The 22,727-nt window shown below is 41.6% G+C and overlaps 1 protein-coding gene across 6 annotated transcripts in view; it reads left to right on the forward strand.

Annotated features, from left to right (window-relative positions):
* BBS4 (Bardet-Biedl syndrome 4) overlaps positions 1–22,727 on the forward strand; it is a 43,941-nt gene that overhangs the window by 5,512 nt on the left and 15,702 nt on the right. For 2 of the 6 annotated variants that reach the window (XM_041123392.1, XM_030013484.2), the window contains exons 3-7: positions 13,684–13,765; positions 18,243–18,306; positions 19,086–19,197; positions 19,820–19,892; positions 21,736–21,789. In XM_041123392.1, the coding sequence (XP_040979326.1) occupies positions 13,684–13,765; positions 18,243–18,306; positions 19,086–19,197; positions 19,820–19,892; positions 21,736–21,789 (385 nt within the window). Of the gene's footprint in view, positions 1–12,671; positions 12,693–13,683; positions 13,766–18,242; positions 18,307–19,085; positions 19,198–19,819; positions 19,893–21,735; positions 21,790–22,727 lie in introns of those variants that run through there. The other 4 variants (XM_030013489.2, XM_041123393.1, XM_030013486.2 and 1 more) reach the window with 3 other exon arrangements.

Consider the following 22,727-nt stretch of genomic DNA (forward strand, 5'->3'; position numbering starts at 1 on the left):
AGCTGCTGTCATGGCTGATCCGTCACGTGGCTTTTAGGTTGTGAAAGCCCAAAAGGTTAGGATTTAAGAGAGTCTGTCTTGCAGGCAGGTCGGGCCAAAGGGATGACGATGAGCATTCAACAAGTGTATAAAGAGTCTGGAGCAGATTGTGGTGGGGGGGGGAAAGGCGTACACAGCAATCAGGTTAGAAATCTCTACATCTAGCAATCTAAATTAAAGGGACCGATGGAAGGCAAACCCTCGGAGTATCTTGTAGCTGCACTTGGTGACAACCGTTACTCAGCAGCTGACACGTTAGTAGCTAAAACCATTCACTATTTTGTCCTTTACCCCCCGTGGGGAGAGCTGCTCTGAAAATCAATTCCCTTTGTTGCTACATCAAGATCCATAACTCTCCCCGTCTTGATATTTTGTCCCCAAGCAATTGATGGTAGAATAAAGGGAGCTCTGTTCCTTGAAGCGATGTAGAGTTAATATCAGCCTGCTGAGATGGGGTTTTAATCTCCCTGCTGCATTTTAAGTTAATCAGATATTTTCCTAAATGCTTTACTGGTTTTGAATTAAGAAAGGCTGCCTCCCATCTTTCCACTTTCCTTTTGCCACACAGGCAAATCAAGTCATTTTATAGTATCTGATAGTACTGTAGCACAGAAGCACTTTTACCAGCTTGTATTGTTGATTTTTATGGAACATAACTTGAATTTATTTCCCTTTATTGTGGAAAAAAATATTTAGAAAGGTAGTTCTGGGCTCATGTTAGTCTAATAACAGTTCAAAGGTTAATGGAACAATTTTAAATGCATTTGGATTTCTACACAAATATTAGACCTCAGATTTTTCTGAGATACAGTGATAGCTTTTTAACAACAGGGTAGAATCCTAAATATGTATATGCTATAATAAATACACTGAAGCAAAATAAAGTAGATTTCACTTGAGTCACTGGGAAGGACTTGGGCTAGAAATCCTGTGAAGACTGTGAAGAAGGAGAATTCTGAGTTGTTACTGACCACCTCTATGTTTACCCAAGGAAGGGTCAGGTAGATAATTTTCAAAGCAAAAATCTTCCCCTTGTGAATTGTAAAAGTATTAGCAAGGATTAAGTGTTCTCCCCATTCCTGGGCATTTGGATATTTTTTGGATGCTTTGTAGGTATGTTTTTTCCTAGGGTTCAAAGCAAGGAATTCTGCCTTGGATTAACTGTGACCTTTGGCAAAGCACTTTGACTTTTGCTTCTTTCCATTTATCAACCAGAAGATTGGTCTAATATTCAATGACAGTTTTTGGATGCTGCAGACTTTCAGTTAACAAAACATTTGGAGACGTTAAATGAAAAATACCATATAAACGGGTACATTCCAATGCACTACTTGGCCTATTTGAGTGCTGCTAGAGATAGTACTGAAGGGTGTGGGTGAGATGTATGGAAGAAATTTTATAGGGAGAAATTTTAGCGTACCCTAAATATGGTCAGGTCTGCCTCCTGGGCATTTTAACATGCTCAATGCTTCACATCAGGGCACTTCTGTAAAGTAAACCAGGTGTCTGGATGTTTCAAGGTTTGTGAGTCTTCATCTTATTTTTTTTTTTTTTTTAGGTGAGTTCCACTTCTGTCTTGTATAATTACAAGCATAACTAGAAGAATGTCTTGTAAGGCCATTGTGGGTCATTGAAAGGGAGGAAATAGAGTTCTCTCTGCTTTTATTACATTCTCCATTTCAGAGACAAAATAAGTTACTGACCCAAGACTAAAACACCTGATGAAGTCGGTTTATGAACGATGAACACACAAGTGCTTGGTGTCCATTTGCAAGTAATAGCAGAGTTTGATTAGATTTGGCTATTGCAGATAAATTAAATAATAGAAATAGGCAAGTGTGTAACGTGAATGTGTGTTTTAAAGCTGTGGTTGTATCCTGTTCTTAAGCTTTGCGGTAATGAGGGTGTTGTTCTTTGTGGCTCAAAGTTACCACACTTGTACCACACAGAAACCTGGGTATTTTGCATCTTACCAGGGTAGTTTCTTTTGTTTAATTGAATTTTGAAATATTCTCAAGCAGCGTGTGTTATTCTTGCCCAGTGTGTGTTATTCTTGCCCAGCTAAATCCCATGTCAGTATTTCGCTCAAATACTGGTAGTGCCGTCCTTTTCATGTGGGTGCTCATCCTTGAAGCCAAGGGTGTAGTCAGTGGGTTCTGATAAAAAAATAATTGCACGTGGTGATTTGATGGGCAGTAAAGCTCACTCTATCTGGTATTGACTTTGGTTAGGAAGTGCTCATGATGATAAGCAATCTCAAAATGTGACTGTTAGATAATAGATAACTTTCAGGTTATGCAGAAGTAGATAAGTGGCTTTTGATGATCTGTCCTGCAAAAATGGATCTCACTCTCTCTCCGGCCAGCTCCCGCTCACACAGGTGAACTAGGGATCCCTCCTGCTCCTGCAGATATTTTAAGGGATCCTGTAAGTCTTTTAATGGCTGGAGCACTCTGAAGAGCAGGAACTTTTTAGCACCCTGAGGAGTCGATTCTGTGCACTTGCAGAGCTGATAATTTTTTAATTTCTGATACATTTTCTTAAATCAATATAAATCCATTCTTTGAGCCAGCTTCAAAGCTGCCTTTGAACTTGTACGAGTGAAGCTGCCTGAGAAATCCAGATAAAAACAACCCCCTTGAGTTAAATTAATTAATACTTTTAAGTGTATCAAAAAGAAAAGATGTTGGTGGAAATGTCATGGTTGTGGGGGAGCAAATGCAGTTCCTGTATCTGTATGTACCAATTCGTTTCAATTTGGCCATGTGCAAGCCAAGATCTTTTAGCCCATCTGAACCTACAACATTGTGGGAAGAAAATGGTTTCTAAATAACAGATTAGTTGGTAATTACATCATTGTTTTATATAAGAGAATTTGATATTTTCATCTCTCTGCGATAAGTGGATAGTAATGCTGTGTGTATTTTGTTCAGGATCTGATACAGCTGTTAGTTTTGAATAGTGAGATTAAAAAAATGAATTATCATTTTTGGGTAATTAAATTGTATAATATACTTCACTTCATCCTCTCCTCCCCAAAATAACAGCCCAGTAATCCCTGCACCACAAAGAACTGGTAATATTCAAGTTTGAATGTGCTAGCACAGCTCTGCCCTCTTGTGTGTGTGTACATTAATGTCTGTGATTACAGGAACAGGGACTCCTTTGCAGACAGCATAGCAGGTGTGTTTTTCTGTCAAGACTGGTATCACTGTAAAATCTTAGTGTTGACTCTTAAATCAGAAGATTCGTAGTTTCAGTTCTAGCTTTACACCTTTTGGCAGTTGTCAACCCACTTCATTTGCAAACTTAATTAGGCAATGAAGAGTGCCATAAAAGTGCCACCTCTTGTAGAAAGCGAGTATAATCTGAGTGTCTTTTGATAATTAAGAAATACATTAGACTGGATTAGGATCAGGAGGAGGGTGAAGTACAATAGCTCAGCTTTAGAGGATCTAACTGTACAATTGCAACATACTACTTTAGGATAACATTTAAATAATTAATATTTTTTTTTACGTTCCTTTGAAAGTCCTTGGTTCTAGGCAATTTTCTTTTGTATTTTAAATGTTTGTTGGTGTGCTGCTTACAGATAAAATGGCATCTCCTCCTGTGAATTTTAAAATATTTTTATAAAACTAGTAAGTAACAAAATTAGGAAGGGTGGGATTCATCATTCTGAATTGAGATGTCTCTGACGTTGAACAAGTCTCAGCAGATCACCTGTGCTCCGTATTTAGTCAGTGGAAAGCCCATCTGATGCCATTCCTCTGACCTCTGCCAGCCACCTATCTTGGGATGTGTTGAATCACTCCCCGAGCTTGCATATTCCTCCCCTTTACCTTAAAGACAGCCCAAGGCAAGTAACTCAGATGTCTTAATTTTCAGACACTTAAGTTAAAGGAGATGCATCCCACTCAAGAATGTCAGAACTAATGTTATCTGTGCAACTTGAATTCGAGCCTTTGAGTCTTTAGTGACATAATTACATATTGGCTTTAGCCCAGCTCTCCAACATCATCCATTGCGCAGGAATGATGGGACTCACTGAAAAAGGAACAGCTCACTAAGGGCTTTTAAAATAAAAGGTATCTCCATTATTCAGTGTACAGCCAGTTGTCGTGTTTGTCTGCAGCTATCAAATCCCATAGATAAATTCCCTGATGCTGCAAGGTTCTTCTGTGTCGTACTCAAACTGCGCATTATATGTTCAAGTCTCTTAGGAGACAGTACTTCCTGGTCAAGAAGACATTTTGGGTTCCCCAGTGCTTGAGGTCTTGGTTTTTCAGAGTTACCGAGCACGTATACTGCAACACTTCCACGGCCAGAGCACGGCTGCTGCCCATCCTGCTTGCTGGAGTGAGTGCTGGCTGGGAGATATCAGCTCTCATGATTTCAAGCTGTACAGCCAAAAATGATGGATGGGCGGGCATGTGGTGGCTGCCCTCGGGAGGCCTGGTTAGGTGATTTTTCCAGCTTTGTAACAGAAATCAGAGTGAGGTTTCTTGTCTCAGGAGCAGCTTTACAGCGTCTTAATGAAGAGACTGTTCATTCATTCCTTCCAGGGTCTGTCCCCTTTGCAGCAGACGTTTTAAGCTGCGTAACAGACCCTGCAGAAGTCCTGTGATTTAGTCAGTGGTTTATTCACATTTCTCGACAATTTCATTCACTGTCTGACCTCAATTCACTTTTATATTCATCATCATTAGAAGGAGACAGGGCACCTGGTGAAAATACTCGTGTGTTCCTGTAATTGTAGGTGTGCTTGTGTAATTAAAAACTGTAATGTTAAGACATTCATGCGGTAGGGAAGAGTGAAGGCTGCACTGGCAAATATTCATCCTGGGACAGGTATCTGACCTGGAAAACTTCATCCTGAGGCAACAAGTTTGGAAGAAGTTTGCGCATTCAGAAAATAGGGTCTTGTAGTAGGGAGCGCTTAACTGTTTGCAAGACCAACTTCTATATTTTTTTAATATATGTATTCTTCTAATATGTTATGCTTCTAATATAATATTCTTCTTTGGCAGTGGATGAAATGAGGACAGGTTCTAGGTGTTACTCCCTATTGAGTGGGAAGTTTCAAAGACTCTCAGGGCTGGATTGTGGTCCTCTCCCCGTTACAATATTACTTTGCTTTTTAAGAGGAAAGCTTTTTCTTACAAATGCCTTGTAATGATTTTAGTTTCAATTTCCGTGTAAAATACCTCATGCTGTAGACAGAAAAACACTAAGCGTAAGAATTTAAGCCAAAGGAAGGATTAGACTGGAAATCCCAAAACTACTGTGCTCCCGATACTGGAATTAATGAGAAGCTGGTTACACAGGTTATTTTGGGAATGCCTGCAGCCAGTGTTGCTTCGTTTGCGGGGGAAATATCTTCCATCCCTGCTTTGCTGTGGGAGGAAACAGCGAGTAGTCACCAGTTAATATCACAGACCTCCTGTGCTATTTATAAGCCATTTTATTCAGAAGCACTCTGCAATGGTGTACTCTACCTCCCTTCTTTAGGAACAGCATTGGCAAATAGACACCCGGAGGGAGCTCAGTCTCCTTCTTGCCTACAAGAGCACAAGGCATCAAGCAGGAAAATAATTGTTTAAATGGAGAAGATAACAATTGGGGTGCTATGCCAGGGGATGGATCCCTGAGTATCTCCAAGCGTAGTGTCTGCATCCTTAGGGAATTGAGAACCGTTGTGCGAATCAGCCTAATTTTTTCTAGATTAGCTTGCATTTAAAAGCAAAAAAAATAGCAAAAGCTCTTTCAGATCCTTGTTTTTCTTCTGTTCAGAGCGCATCTCTGCTCAGCAGTCAGCGCTCATGGTCAAAATTGGCTTGTACAGGGGAAACAGACTTTTAGTTTTGATTTTTTAAGCAAATAAAGAAGATTATACTTTTTCAAATTTCTTTTTAAAGTACTTATTTGTTACTAAATTTCATCCCAGTGTTATTTGTTTGAATCAGATTTTAGACTTGAATCAAGCAATATTAGGCTTGAATCAAATTTTTTGTGTAGTAATGATCAGGCTAATGGTACTTGTGCTAATGTCTGTAATTCCCCGCCTCTTTCATCAAATGGAGCCAGGATTGCAGAATGGTATCTCATCAGCCTCGTACTGCTAACTGAGATGTCCCAGTAACCAGACTGGTTCTGCCACTGGGAACCTCGCTGTGGTGCTGGGAAGTCCAGGGGGGTCACAAGTGTGTATTTATTTACTTCCCACTTCACCTTAAGGTTAAACTTGAGCAGCACGTACTAGAAAACATTTATACTGAATAATCGGTGTAGGTTATTTGTCTTGTAAATAAAAACATTTTTGTTTGGAGTAACTCAGAACTTTAAGTGTCTTACAAAAACCACTGAAGTGTGAGCTAGCAACTCTTTAAGATTTATGCAGTGTAAACTAACAACAGAAAATGCCCTTTTTTTTTCTTCACCCTAGTGTATAAATCAGCTTTAAGATACAATTTTCAGCTCTTCCATATAGTTTTGGCTAATTTTCCTGCAGGGGGAGGTGTAGAGTCAGAAATGTTGCTTTTTTGTTTAAACCTGCTGCTGTTTTTCAGCCTCCTTCCACTTTTCTCCGCGTATTGTGAAGCTATTAATACACGATAGTAAGATCGCAGCTATGAATTATGGCTTTCTTGCCAGCACCAGAGTTGTACATGATGAGTTTTATTAACCCCAGCTGACTGTAAATAACAAGAAACCATACAGGTTTATTGTTTGATTTAAAGGTGTTCCAGCAGCAATTTGCAAAAGGGAAAACAGGGGGAAGGGGATTAAACAGAGAGAGTGGCTAAAGCAGAAGGCTTTCTCCTTTTTTCTGTTGTTTATATCCATTTTACAGGTATTTGTGTACACAGACAGCTGTATTCTCACATACGTATGCGTGTACTCGCACACGATGAGTGAAATACAGCATGCACAGCCTCCTGTGGGTGGTGGGTTTTGGAGTTATTTTTCATCGTTACTGAGTTTTGAATACATTATGTCTCCATTTTCAAACTCCAAGGATGGATCTGGGCGTAGGAAGACCAATGTTCCTGTACTAGTTTTCTTTCAAAGCTGTAATGTATTTATATTGCTACGGTCTCAATAAAAGCCTTCGAGTGTCTGAGTAAGGAAGAGGATTTCTTGTTAAATTTGTCTGTGCACCAGCCTAGCTAGGAATTTGTAGGATGCTCCTCTGATATCAAGGCAGTTTGTTATTTTTAAATCTAAAAAACTTGATATTAGAGCTTAAAAATGCTTTCTATCCGTTATTCATACCTTATTTTGGAAAATACAAATCCCTGGCAATAGTATTTTGTTTTATAGTAGCTATTTGAGTTCGTGCCTTATTATTTTAATATTATTTTTCTTTAGAAGATACTCATTACCTTTCTGTCACCAGTTTTATAAACGGTAGCGTAATTCCTTGCATTGGCAGCTTGTGAAGCTCAAGGCAAGAGGGAGATACGCACAGCTGGTTTCATCCTCACCTTTCCCTCCCTATCACTGTTTATTTAACACGGCTGTGAGAGCATCAAGCTTCCTTTTGGACTGTAACCACAGCTATGCCCAACAGTAAACCTTCCCCAAGCTCTGCAAGTGGGAATAATTATAACCCTGGCAATAATGTCAGCAAGTGTCTCTGGGAGGCTGAGTTGGGAATTGAGGGATGGATGGAGTGGATGTTGGTCCTGAAAGACTTTCATGTGCTGCCTCTCAGATTTGGATGCTCTCCTGCAGCGGCAAGTGAATTGTCTTTATGCTGTTGTCAATTTGCTGTTAAGCTGATGACCTGAATTACTGTAAAATGGGAAATGAATCTCAAATTGAGAAGATCAATCTTGCTTCTGTGCGTTAGAGCGAGCCTTACACGATGGTGGGAGATGATAACCTCGGTCCCTCGTGGCTTCACTGCAGCAAAGCCTCCTGCCTTGATTTCTTCAGAACAAGATGGCACTTTACCAAATTCTTCTTTGGTGCAGCTCTCTTAATAGCAAAATGTTGCAATAGAGACTTGAGTCATTGCCTCTGTGTTTATTAATTTTGCAGATACCTGTGTGCTTGAATGCTGTTTTACAACGTGCAATTTTTAATTAGAATTTGGAAAGGGACAGTTGCATCAGGATCCAAATTAGGCCTTTTGGATAATCTTACTCATGTACATGGTACCTACCACAATGGATCTAGACCATGGCTCGTGAGGCTACTGTGGAATAAAAGAAAATTAAAAATACTTCCATTTAATTACTTTTCTGAAGATTTTCTGTCCTCTCCTTGTGTGTTATGTGTGGGTTTGGCTATTATGGATTTGGGCATGATAATAGGTTCTTGTCTCTTCTTGAGTCTTTTGCTTCTCTGCTTCTCCTCCGGGCTCTTCTTGCTGCTCTTGCTCACTTCACTGCAGGCTGGGTTGCAAAGCTGGAGGGATGGGGAGTGAACTGGGGCTCAGAGTCTTTCTGATAAGCCAGAGTGGAAGAAGGGCTGGGCTCTGATCTGGTTTTTTTTAGTCGGATGAGACTAACGTGTTCTTGAGCTCCTTCTCCACCTCAGAGAGCCGTAGCTGATCTGTGCTTTTCACAGGGAGGGTGCTAGGGTGCTCCAGGCAGCTGACAGTTTGCACACTGGAGACAATAAGGTGAAAAGCTGCCTGATGGCTACAGTTGTGCAGTTATGTTGAAATGCACTTTACTCTGGCTGTGCCCACAACAAAAGTGGTCTCTTTGCACCTGGCAATTTCTTTAAGAGGATGGCTGGTGCTTTAGCAATCGTTTCCCCCATGAAATCTGATTGGAGCCTTCTGGGGCTTTTTTCACCTCCTCTTTCTTTACAGCAATTTCAAAACCCTTTTATTAAATCTAAAACCCACTGTTTGATAGTTCATAGCTAAGCTATAATTACCCAATATGAAGATGCAAGCACAAAATAATTTCCTAGGGAGGTTTACACAAAAGGGAATAACTCTGATAATTTTTTTTTTCAGTCCGTTGAGAAAATCTATAAGAGGATGAATAAAGCAAAGAGTGATGATAGCGCAGCAGAGATACAAACCTGATGATCTTACTCTGATTCTGTTGGGGTTTCCGCTCCAGTGGCTTCCTTAAAGGAGCATTGTCAGAAAGAAAAATCACATTGCTGCAAGTGGGCTGTGCAATCAATCACTGGCCACAGAGAAAGTGGGAGATCAGATGGATTCCCTTTTGAATTCAATCAAAACACACTTCAAAGAAACTGGCATGTCTCTTGGCTGAGGTATTTAATCATATATTTGGTGCCTGGCTCCCTGTCGCAGTTGCTTAATGAGACTAGACTTTTGTAATCCCAGAAAAGAGAGGCCAAAAGATAATTATGCAAGTTATAAACTCCTTTCACTGTAGATGCCAAGTTTTTTGATAATCGCATTTTCTTGGACTGGCCCTTGAGCAGGCTGATTTACAGAAAATAATGGCTTTTTTTTTTTTTTTTTCACTGCTAGAATGATATAAACTACTATTTTCTAACCTGTAGTCCCTGCATCCTGGCAGTGCCTGGATTATTTGCGAGGGCTCTGCAAAAGGTGACAAAGAAGAGCGTGTCTTCACATGATCCACAGCAGTTACATGTGAGAAACTTCTGAAGGTCCATGTATGGAAGAAGGTGGAAAATTGCAATGTAGGCAGCCTGAGGAACTTGATGAATGTGCTCAGCTCCTGCTGGTGAGGCCAAATTCGGCGGCCTTTCCCTGCGCAGAAACCTTCTGAACGACCGGTTGCGGCAGTATGTGTTCCCAGATCTAATTAGTGTGAGATTGCAAACCATTATATGCCATATGGAGCCTCCACTATTCCCGATCATCCTTGTACTTGAGAAGACTGAGGCATGCTGCCGGTGCTTCTTTCTGTTCTTCTGCCCCTCGTAGCAGCCCCCGTGGCTGGATCCAGCCATACGTCGCTGTTCAGGCCACTGCAGCAAGAGCTGAGCGACACACATCAACTGTGTGTGTGGGGGTTTTTTAGGTATTCTGTGGGTAATTATTAAACTTGGAAAAATGCATGGATATTAGGACCAGCTACGATTGAATCATGTCCTTTCAGAAAGTTGCAGGCTGTTTTATTCCCTTTCTCTGGAGCTGGAGTCCCAACTAGCTGTGGATTTGTATTTCCCTTTTCTTCAGAAAAATGCAGTGACCCTTTGCACTGCGACAGCCCTTATCAGCAGGCTGGGGGAGCAAACCTAAGGGAGATAAATGCACCAGAAGTAGGCGTCTCATTGCTTTCATGGAAAAACAGAAATGCAGATTAAGATGGTTGTGGCTCTGGAGAGGTGTATAAATAATTTGCATTACTTCTCTCTGCTTCTGAATAGAGTATAGAGCCTGGAAATAATCCTTTACTTCCCACAGCCCTTTTTGGGAGGATCAGACATGTTCCTGTGTCAAATTTATTAATTTTCTCATAATTTCTATGCCCTTCCTCTCTTCTCAGTCCTCTGTGGCATCCATACCAGATTTGGTTCATGGTGTTCATGTTGGATTCTCTTTCAGAGAAGGGGTCAAAGTGTGCACATTTACTTTCTGGAATAGAATCAGGGAGCGCATCAACTTTCTTCTATGAAACTTTGTGTTCAGGTGTAAGATTCACTTATATCTATGAATTAATCTAGGCATCTTTTTCGAAAGACATCAGAATTGTTTGCCTTTTTTCAATTTGCTTGTCTTAGGGAAAAAGAAAAGAAAAAAGGAGATTAAGGTCCCCTCAGTCAGGTTTGTTGCTATTTCCAAATGAGTTTTAGGAACGTAAAAACTCCATGTGTTTTCCCAATTCCACATAGTTATCCTTAGCTCAGCATATTGCCCGGGGAAGAGAAACTGTTTTATCTCTGCAGATGTGAAAACTGTTCACTTCTGTGTCTTATGGTGTGTTTTGCTTTGTCTGTTTTCTGTCCAGCCCAGCTCTTTTAGGAGACTCCTCTGGGTTTTTGCAGTCTTGGACCCAGAAGGCAGGCGGTGTCTGTTCTACCCATTTCTTTTGCAGCTTAATACTCTGCTCAGCACTCACTCTGACATTCAGCATTTCTTCCTTCCCAATCCTGTTCTCAGCAGGCGTTTCTGTAGTGTGGGAGTGGAGTATAATGTCCCTCTGGTCTTAAAAGTGTGAAAAAGCTCATTCCTTCAGGAATTAAACAACTGATCTTCCATCCGCTTGCTGATGTACTGTCCTCTTAGCTTAGCCCAAAACATTTGTGTAGGCTCTAACATAATTTAGTCTTTCCCATCTCAGCTAGCAACACACCCCAGCCAGCTAGTTTTTCTGTATGTTTTAATATTTAATGGTGCTGTCTGTTTCTTTTTAACCTCCCAGTAAGGCGTGTGCTACAGATAGTTGGAGACCAGATGGGGTATGTCTGGAAGGTCTTCTGATTAATCCCCATTTAAGACAGTTTTCATTGTATATAATGATGCAGGATTTTGTAATTTTAAGCTGTGTTATTAGGCACAAAATGGGAAAGTATACTTTAGTTTTGACTGTAACTGAAATCTTTATGGCTAAATAAAGTTTGCAATGTCTGCTTTTAAATCAGTACTTACAAAAGAAGGTAGAAAGTGCCCAGGTGTATCAGACACATGTCTGGTTCAGTATTTTGGATCGGATAGTGGCACCAGGAGACGCTATGCAGGAAGAGCACTCAAGTCCAGCCACTTTCTGCAGTGCATTTCGAGCATCCCCAAGTGCTGTGTTTCTCAAAAAAGAAAATTCTGTCAAACCCTGGCACCCATAATAACTTACACAAGGAAGTCATTACAAATCTGTTAATGAATTAGGTAACCCCTCAACGGACTTCAGAACAGCAGCCCTCCAGACTGTTTATGAAATAGTGTTTTTTTCAATCAATTTGTAGCTTTTTAGGCAGCCTCTTCACTCTTCCCTTCATGGTCTCACCGTAAGAAGGATGAATGGAAAGCATAAAGTCATCAGAAATCAATTAATCTGATCTGGAACACGCATATTTAAACACCTTACTTACAAAGATCCAGGTATTACACAGCAGAGGAGAACTTGAGAACGTTTGGATCCCTGATCTGTGCGTGTCTGTAAGCTTAGCTTGTGTGGATTACTTTTTTATTTGGACTGTGATTTTTCTATTTGGTTTTGGTAGTTGAACCTTCTTTATAAGGTATTTGACCTTAAATTGCTGGTGTGCAGACTTAAATCTCAGCTCTTCTATGAATCTGACTGGATATTCTGGAATTTAAGAAAAAGAAACAACAACAAAACCAGAATGGCTTTACAAAATTTTTTCCAACTTCAACAGCTGAAGAAATTCTAGCTGTTTTTAAGTGCTCTCAGTGATACTAGACTGGGTGTGAATTGTGGGAGAGAGCATGATATGCTTGAGAGATGTGTTTGCTGCTAGCCGCAGGCGCAGTCCTCACGTGATTAAAGCTCAGTGTTTCTAAAAGAGAATAACACTTTACACTGGTAAGGTCTCCTGACATGATTCAGTCCTTCCAGCTGCAGAGTTTCTTCTTTCTTACATCTGATCATGACCCGTACTGCCAGCTGGCAGAGCGGACTGCAGACCGCTTCAAATAACACCTTCTGCTCTGGGTTGCTGGAAGCTGAGCCTGCATCTCCGTCGGCGGTGTGGGTCCGTGCCGTGCTCCGTGGGGCCTGGAGAAGGTCTGGTGCTTGTATCGCCCTCACTGCTGCCCCGGCTCCTGCTGCAGTCCTTGCCTTGCTTTGCTTCTGCACTTCTGTCATAATATTGACTTGCAAACATATAGCTTTTTTGCCAGTTGCTATGGTTACCTCTCAGCTACCCGCATCTGAACTGTAGAAATGAGTAACAAGCAATACATTTCAAGCCTTAATGAAATGCACAGCAGTGTGTTAAATTTTTAAACCCAACATGAATATCACTAAGCAACATCCATTCGTGATTTGCCATAATTACTGCTGCAAGCTCCTTACGATTGAAATGCTGGAGCACAGGTCTTTCTCCTCCACTGCATCAAATACGTTTTTCTGCCAGTAGCTTCACAGTATCTCAGACCTGTGATGTTTCATAGTCTCTTCACAGTTTCAAAGAACTAAGTTTGACCTCTTTAAATTATTCACACCTTCAGACCGGCAACATCTCCAAAATCTTCTTTTGCGTGTATCGCCCATTTCCTTCTCATTCACTCCCAGAAATTTATTTTAAAGACCTTTGATTCTTCTGCCCTAGTTCCAAAATGTGAATCCAGCTTGTTTCCTCCAAGCTGCTTCTCGCATATTTGGAAGAACCAATTCCACCAAACCAGCATTAGTGTTGAATTAAAATGAGCACGTAGTTGGTGCTTGGAACTGTTTGCTCAGTAACGGCACCAGAAGGAGCCGATGCCTCAAGTCTTTTGAGGTGGTAGTTTTCTGCTAAGGGATCTTATTGTCTATCTTGAACAATACATTTTATCCATCAGTTTGAGAAGTAAAATAAAACCAGGCACTGTTTCTATGTCCGCACTCTAGGCTTCAGGTCAAATGGTTAATTGTACCACCTGGTGCAATTGCAGTTCTTGAATTAATTGAGTTGTGCTTGCAGATCGGGTGGTTCAGAATATCTCTCGTGCTGTGCCCAGGTTCTCTGCTGATCAGTCTGATTTCCTGTATTCTGTTAATATTTTACATTTCCAGCACCAGAGTTACCAATCCTAGAGAGGAAAAACTGGTTGATCTATCTGCTGTATGTTCGCAGAGACTACGACGAGTGTAAGGTAAGAGCTGCTTTCGGGACTTTGCATTAGGAACTATTTTACTGATGTTATGAAACAGTAGTTTTCATGCCAGTTTCCAAACCACCCTCTTTCCTGACTTCTTTTGGAATAAGGGGACCACGAGAAAATACAAGTAAAATAACTTTCATGTTCTCAAATCCTTGGCTACCTTCAGGATCCATGCGTGCAGTTCTCTGGAGCAATCTGTGAGCTCGGTATGTCTTTGGGAGTGGAAAAATAGAAAGAATTGCAAACCTTTCTTGTTCCAAGTGATGGATAGGGTCTTCCAAACTGATAATAACACAGTTCCATAGTGTAGGTCTCTCGATGGTGCTACAGACACGCTATGAAAAACACTTCAACTGAGTAAAGCGTTACTACCGAGTCTAAAAAAAAAGATCTTGGTTACCCTTGAACAAAATTCTTTCATTTTACACATGATGCATTGCACCCTTTAATTTCTCCTGGGTTTGGTGGGTAGCTTGGAAGTGGTTGTTTGTTTGAGATTATAACGGTAAGTGGACTAAGGAAATGGTAAATCTATTATTAAACGGTGTGTTTTCCTGATAAAATGAACACAAGCTATTGAAGATGATGCACCAGTGGGCAGGAGGAGGGGAGTAAGAGTTGCCTTTCTGTTTCTGTCATGTGCAAAGAAGATCTGAAAAGACTTTTTTGCTTCTGAAACACCAGGTTTGGTCGGGACTTGTCTGTCTCTGCTGGAGAACTCCTGGGGGTGCTTAGGAAACTGGCAGGCTGGAGGAAATTCATTTAGCTCTTAATTAGTGGAGCTCGAGGGTTGTATCATCAGCAGTGTGATTTCCTCTCAGATCTTGGTTTAAATAGATATAAACAAAAGTTGGACTAGCAATCTAAATAGAAAATTGTTTCCCTTTTCTGTTGATCTGACTGCATTTTTTTGCTCTCTGATTGCGTACATTTACTGTTTCTGTGATGCGATGTAGAATCACAGAGTGCAGAGAAGATGTATGGCTCAGGAAAACAGAGAAAATAACCAAGTGGATGATATAACGGCAACATTGACTTCTCCACGTCTTCATCAGTCATGGAAGCAAGCAAAATATGGGGAAAAAAATCGAGAGAAGACAGCTAGTACTCTTTTGCTTGGCAGGCCAGCTTTGCAGTAGCTGTCAAAGTAAAAGGCAGCAAAGCCTTTCCTCAGGGCTCACAAAGCAGGGTTTTTGCAGTAAAGTTGGAAGAGTTTGGCACCAGACCATAGCAGGTCAAATGATCTTCCATCCTTTCACTGAGATGTGATCGATGTGCGCTCAGAGGCCTGGATTTGTCCCAAAGAAGATAGGAACCCTGGCATGCCAGGATGCTTCGTCAATCACTGAGGAGTGATAGCATGTCCAAAAGGCGATTCAGATCTTAGGAGGGCTGAGCTACCCTCTGGTAGTCTCTGTCTCTCTCCGCTGGTGTTACGTGGGGTTACGGATCTAACCTGGATGCCCCAGGTGCTTGCCCTTACATGTGATAAACATAGACATTCCCGAACATGCTATTTGGGGCTAATACCTTCAAAACCAAAAGAGGTATTGACAGTATCCTCAATGGCTTAAATAGCTGTTAACTGCTTGATTTCACTATAGTTTGGGCATTTGTTAAAGTCCATTAATTTTCTTTTCAGACTCAGCTAAGAAACAAGTGACCTGTGATGCTATTAATTTTGGTTTGAATCTTGCTAGACCCTCTTTCCCACTCAGTGCTTTGAAATGCTTCCTCTCTAACATGGTTTCAAAAGCTCCCATATTTTTCAAAGATGTAAAAGGCCAAGAAAAAACTGTTTGTTTACCAACATTAGCTCCCCAAAGTGAAGGCATGAAATCGATTTTAACCCTTACAGTGCCACTCCTGTGTCTATTTTGGTGTTGCCAAGCTTTTGACAAATTTTGCTGCTCATTACAGTGAGGGATTAATAACGCTCGCTGTTTGATTTGCCTCTCATTCTACCCGGCAAGATGCAAGGCAAACATCCCCCAGAGCCTGCGGCTGCAGCATCCCCTGTGATTGCACAGGCAGAGAGGAGTGGGGGGAGAGGAGGGACAGGCCCTGCTAAGCAGCGATCATCACTCAGCTCTCACTCTTCGCATGCAAAGCTAATAAACTGTGTTTTCTGCTTGCAGCATCAATTCCAGCCCTGCCCCCTAACCATTTTTCACAACAGAAATCTTCTGCTTCTGTTATGTGCGAGGAAGGAATTATTAAAATTACCAGATGCTTTTAATTAATTAAAGTTGCTCGTGCTGGTTGGTCTCCTGCCAGTATGTCTAAATTCTGTTGGCAAGTTAAATAAACTTGGGAGGAAAAGCTGGGATTACAGATCGTATTTCTCAGCTCAAGGCCTTTTGCTATGGGATTTTTTAGGGCTTATAGAATTAATCAGATCTCTCTAAAAGATAGCTCTCTATTGCCCTCTCTTGCTCTGAGAAACTGGTTTTATGTAGATGGAGAAATACAGAGTATCCATATTCAGGAGATGCTTGGTTATGTACAAGTTGAATGTCCTATAATAATGTACTTTGTAAAGAGTGTAATACAGATATATTAGCAGATACAGATGAGAGGAAGAGCAGTGTAGAATTGTTCTTCCTTTCCTTTGTCTCTTTAGTTTTCTTTTTATGAGTGAGGATTCTCAATAATAACCTTCCTTGCCTTCACTCCACTTTCCATCTAAGTGCTATATTTGAGGTTCAGTTTTCCTCCCTGTTTTCAGGTCCTTCACTTATAGTCGTCTCGGAGGCAGGGGATGCTGGTACTGATCATACACTTGACAGAAGTGCCAGATGAGCACCAGGTTATTGCTGGAACAGAAATCTTTCTTTCCCCCTGTTGCCGTGAAAAGCCGAAATCAGGACTTAATAGTCATGGTGACTATTAAGGAGGTATTCTTTATTGCAGCGCTGGACGCACAGGGGAGTGCTCTTCCTAATGTGTGTGCCACGCCAGGTCAGTTACACAGCTTATATGCAAGTTATACACACATATTAATGGTTTCCCCGAGAACTCATTATCATGGGTAACCACCCACTCCCGCATGCGCATTATAGTCTTTGGGTGGGCTTCAGAGGCATCTGGTGGTCGTTTACTTCATCCACTCCTCTTCATCATCATGTCCTCTTGGTGAACTACAGCTTTTACTCCCGTGTTCTTGCTGGCAAAGCCACAGAGTTAGTTTTAGCCGGGTCTGCAGTCTTGAGGCATCCTGTGCCTCTTTATCTCATAGTAGCCTTGCATTCCGTTCCTAGAGATAAGTTCCGCTAAAAGGATTACAATGTGCTTTACATATACGTTTCACAGTGCCACTGTTACATAGTGCATTGCTGCTGGTTGTTAAAAATGCTTTGGCTAGTAAATTTCCATCAGGTTTTTGCTTTACCCCCTTTGTCTCTTCCACTTCCGAGCAAAAGAGGAGTCTCAGAGCAGAAATGATGCTCTTGGTTCATAGCCAGACTGCTCATCCTCTCAAAGGTCACTCTTTTTGACCAGTTTTATAATTTCAGGTCATGTGTGACTATGGAATATAGCCGAACTACACCCGCACCCCAAACTGTCAGCTGCATGAATGCAGCCAGCAAGAATTTACATTTGCATCAGTTTTTTTCCCCTTCCTTTTCCCATGTATTCCTCATTTGTTCATTTGGCTTTCATTGACTCAGCTGCAGTTGCTCCAATTCAATTTATTTCTCCACAAATGACCTAGGGTAGATACCCTTATCAGCAGAGGATACTTTCAGAGATTCCTTGTGGCATTTTCCCCAGGTAATATCTAATTATCTTTGGTAATAAGAATGAACAGAGAAATACTAAAAGGGCTACAGTATTCCTGGCACAATGCTTTTCACACATGGTGACGAGCTTGCACTCTTCTGTGCACTCTTGTAGTTGTCCCAGCTGCAGTCCAGTGCTTTTATTATACATGAGGTTGTGGTTTCTGTAACTGAAACCAAATCTCTGTCATAAGCTTTGTTAAAATGGTGGAAGCTTACAACTTTTATAGCATTTTAATATAGTATATTGCAGCACCTAGCTACAAATTCTGTATTTATGTTGACTTTTCCAACCACAAATTCTGATTAAATGAATTTTGTAGTTCTCATGTCCTGTATGATACCACTGTTAACCATCACATAAGGAAGAACTGTGTCCATCAACATGTTGCATGATGTTTAAATTCAAGTTATTTTAGGGCATTCTGCAATAAGCGCAGATACAGCATAGCTATATGTAGCACATACAAAAAACTCTCCAAATCAAGGTTGCAGAAGGTATTTGGTCAGTGAGAAATCCATTTTCTTTCATAGGGATTGCCTTTATTAAAATATTTGAAAGGTTTATATTCTTCTGAAAGCTGCCATGCTGCAGTTTAGTAATGGGGTAATAGTGAACTAGCTAATGGGCTTTTTGGTGAGGGAGGCTGCGTTTGGTATGTATTCTCTGCACTTTGTCATTTCAGGCTGTCATCAAAGAGCAGCTCCAGGAGTCTCATGGGTTGTGTGAATATGCAGTCTACGTTCAAGGTACGTTGCAGGAAGCCTCTGAAAGTCTTAATTTTGCTAAAGCAAGTTACTTCTGATTTGAGATATAGTGAACAATAAGAAGGGGAACAGGTGACTGAAACATGAAATTAATATGTAAAAAATACTTGGCTTTTTTTTCTGCTTGCTAGGTCTAGTTTTGAAGTTTGGGATTTTCACATGAAATGGGCAGATGAGATTTTCTGTTTTCTCTGTATTCATGAGTTTGTCATCTATTCCTCCTTGGACTATGGGCCCTTGGCCTTCAGTATGTTGGTGTGTGTTTGATTGTGTTACAGATGCATGTTTTCTGTTAGAGCTGTCTGCCTCAGGTGATTGCTGTCTTACTGTTTGCTTTAAGGATGGTATTCCTCTTCCTGTCCTGCCCTCTGTCCCCTAAAAAATGTGCCCCAAAACTTGGCGTTGCAATTCAAAGTGCCACGGTGGGGGACAGCTGAGATTTGTTGGCCAAGGATGTACTGCAGATTGTAGAAGTTGGGAAGCGGGGAAATCCAGACTGCATCTTCACGAGCAATTGGCCAGGGTTTAAAGCTGCCTTTGTTCTGAAAAACAGAAATTTTTCCAGGCATGCACTAGTCCTTTGCATGCGTTGTCGTTCTGCCCTCAGACACAGCTTCTGCCTGAGATTGCTGCAGGAGGGAGAAAGACCAAATGAGCATTGTTATAATATATCTGTACTCCCTCTTCTTTCCCTGCTGTCAGAGAAGCACATTTTTCCTGCAGATAATGGACTAATTTGCCTGGTATATGTTGTCTTACAGCTTTGATATTTCGCTTGGAGGGGAAAATTCAAGAATCTCTTGAACTTTTTCAGACATGTTCCATTCTGAACCCTCGAAGCGCTGACAACCTCAAGCAGGTGGCACGATCGCTGTGAGTGGTGTTTTATTGTTTGTCTTTGATGTGCCACCCAGGACCTTCCATGTTTTGTTTTTCTCCCAGGCATCAAGTAAAATCCCAGGCTGCTTAATTCCAAACATGCTTCCTCCTTATCAACACTTGAGTTGGCTTCCAGAAGCGTGGGCTACCCTTAAAAGCAGAATCTCTGTTATCTGCCTGGCTGCTATTGTATTTTCTTTTTCTTTGTTCTTTAAGCAAGAGCAGTAACACACTGATTTCTAGGTCCAGAGCTAAGGGGTGCTGATGTGAGCTGTGTAAACTTGCCTTACAGACCCCTTCCTGTCTCTGAATGTCCAGTTAGGTCACCTGTCTTTTTCCTTTGAGACAAAGGCAGACTGCAGAGCCTGTGAATTCCTTCCTTGCATCTCCAGTAACGTCAGGGAGTTCCTCAGCGTCTCGCAGGATTGATGACCTTGGCCCTGAAAGGGAGCAGTGCTCAAATTGTAATACTGCTGAGATTGTAAACTTCTCAGGGCTTCTCACGCAGGTCTCTGGAGAACTAGCAAATAGTGTCATTTCTCACTGCCAAAGGTGATAGTGGTTGCACAGCAGGGCTTCAAAGCAAGAAAAAATAAAAATTGAAATGCTTTTGCAGGTTTCTTTTGGGGAAGCACAAGGCAGCCATTGAAGTGTACAACGAAGCAGCTAAACTTGATGAAAAGGACTGGGTAAGTGTTTCAGTGAGTTGGAGGTTATTGTAGTATGCAGACGTTTCTGCAGTTTTATGAAGACAGCTGCAAACTTCTTCCAAGCAGAGGTGAGCTCACGCTGCGTGCAGTCTGAGCAGATGAGGAGCTGCAGGGCTGAGAGGCATTGCCTTTTAGCACAGGCTCAGAAGCATGGATGAGCCTCTGCAGCATCTGGTTTGGATGCACATTTCTGCCTGCAAAATCCCGCACAGAGAATCGAGCAACGTGTTTGGGCTTTGCAAAGTATCAGTATTAACATAGCCCTATATATACATTAAGGAAAGTATGGGAAATAGCTCCCTGTTTGGAAATCCTCAGTTATCATTAAAACTTGCTTGAGTAAGTGGGAAACCTTTTGTAGCGCCCAACACCATTGAAAAAGATTACCCTCAAACTAGCTGAGAGGGTTACTTGTTACCTACCACGCATTACCTCTTTTGGCAAAACATAGGCTGATAGCTGCAGGAGCAATAATTAAATTAGCTCTTCTATATAAGAAGACAAAAAGTGAAGGAAGAGCATTGCAAAGGGAAACATGACAGTGGGTAAGAGGAGAGAGGACTTGGCTTGCAGTTAGTTGCAGGCAGCCTTCTGCAGGTGACTGTTTTGCCTGCAGAAGTGTTGTTTCTAAGACAGACTTGCTACATGTGATCTCATTCCTTAAGACATCAGGCACTCACTGACTTTAGCCGTACTTTTGGTGCTCAGTACGTCTAAAATTCAGGCTTGATACAAGGATATGTTTGGTATTATTCAACTTACGCTGTGCCAGACAACTCAGGAACCTTTTATACCATGGGTCTTCTTTCAAGTCTGTATTCCCTTAGCTAACCAAGCTACTTGCAGTATGTGCTTGGCATGCCTATAGCTCTATTTACAACCACAGCAGGCAGACTTCAGTGAGTATTTTGATTAGTTATTTCCCATACCTGGCTCAGCACTGGAAGTAGAGCCAGCCTGTGTTCTTCCCCTGCACTGTCTCGTTCTGCAAGCTGCAGTAACCAGGAGTTACTGATTCATTACCGTTCTCCACAGTTGGAGAGACTGTGTGGAGGAAAATACCATTCTAAGAGGGTTAATGGGGAAATAAGAGAGTTTTCTTTTAAAGGTCAAGGCTGTCTAAACTGATGAAGCAGTGAAATGCTCACCAGAATAGAAACAAGGAACTAGTGGACCTTGCTTTTCAGCTCCCCAACATGTGCCAGGGTGGGGAAAGGGGCAAGTAGCTTGTCTGTTAAACTGTTGGTGATGAATTAGAGGCATGATTGTTCCCTACAGTGTCACCAGAGTGTTCAGGATCGCTAAGTGATCTTCCTACTCTGTTGCAAAATTGTTTAAGATGCCAGAGGGATATCAGCCCTTCCGGTGCTCGACTTCTGTTTTGGAAAATTAGGCACATCTTCAAATTTTGTCCAGCTGGGTGCAGCATTGTGCGGGTCCTAATGACTGTACAGCTAGATTGAGAGCCATCCATAAGGGCAACTTACCTAGCTTCAGAGATCTCGTTGGGAACTGAGTCACATCTCAGTGAAGAAACTGGTCTTTGCTCCTTGTTCTCTGAAGAGACCATCGTCATTTCTGTGTTTTTTGTCTCGGTGGCCTGTAGTCTTTTCTGCACAATCACACTTAAGCTCTGTAGGTTCCTGAAGTAACTTGAATTTATAGGTTTACTTGATCTACAAAGCAAGAAGGGTGTGGGCAGGCACAGGGGTCTCCCCATCTGGGTCAGTGATGACTGTAATCACTGGCAGATTATGTAGTATGTATTTCATACATCATGCTGATTTGGTTTTGTTTGTGGTTTGTTTTTTTTTTCATACAGGAGATCAGCCACAACCTGGGTGTGTGCTACATGTACCTGAAACACTTCAACAAGGTAATGCAAATGCTCATCTTACCTACTTGACAAATGGGAAGCAGGGTTCCCAGAAATTTCACTTTCTTTAGTAGTTTGAAGTGGATCATTTACAGTGATAGGTATCAAGGAAGGTTTTTGCTTCAGCATTTGTTTTCTGGGAGCAAAAGTTTGTGAGCTGTCTCTGTTTTCGTTTGCATGTTGAATTATTTTGCGTCAGCTGCAAGTTAGTGAAGTTGGGTAAGAGTGAAACGGAGGTTAGCCTTGTTGCAGGTCAGGAGGCTTTTTCTGAACTAGGATTTTTCAGAGGGCATTTCTGGTTTTAAAGGGAATGTTTGAGAAACCTCAAAGAGCTGCCTCAAACTAGACAGAAAACAAGCTGTGCTCCAACAAGAGCTGCTTCTGTTTCTGAGCCTTTTAAAGCCAGAACCATAAACACTGCTGGTTTTGTGAGGAGCATGCCGGTTCCATCTTCTTGAAGAAAGAGAGGTGTGATGGTAAAGACCCAAACCGTTTCCCCAGCATACAGCTCAAACTGCTGCACCTCATGCAGAGAGTTTCTGAAGGAAACTTGCTGCCCCTTGGGTCTGCCAGGATTCAGAGTGAAGAGTTACGGGGTTGGTTTGCTGGAGGTGCAGCAGGCACCGTTTTTCTTCCATGGAAAGGATTTGCTCCTGTGTCTGAAGCTCCTTTTGCACCAAGCCTGGAGCATAGCTGCAGTGTGGGCAGCACTAACTTTATTGGCTTTGTAGCTAACAAAGAACTCCTTGGAAGCTTGAAACTGAGTTTTGTTCTCTGGGCTGAGCACGCCATTCCCAGCTCCTCACTTAACACTCCCCTAGGTGCTCGTGGTGAGCACTGAGCTGTTTCTGATCCTATGGGGTTACTTTGTAAGGGAAAAAACAGCATTTAGAAACCCTTTGTTCCCAATTTGGCCCAACTGTTCCCTGCTCCTCTTT

Source organism: Aquila chrysaetos, chromosome 5 (genome assembly GCF_900496995.4).
Source record: "Aquila chrysaetos chrysaetos chromosome 5, bAquChr1.4, whole genome shotgun sequence".
NCBI lineage: Eukaryota > Metazoa > Chordata > Aves > Accipitriformes > Accipitridae > Aquila > Aquila chrysaetos.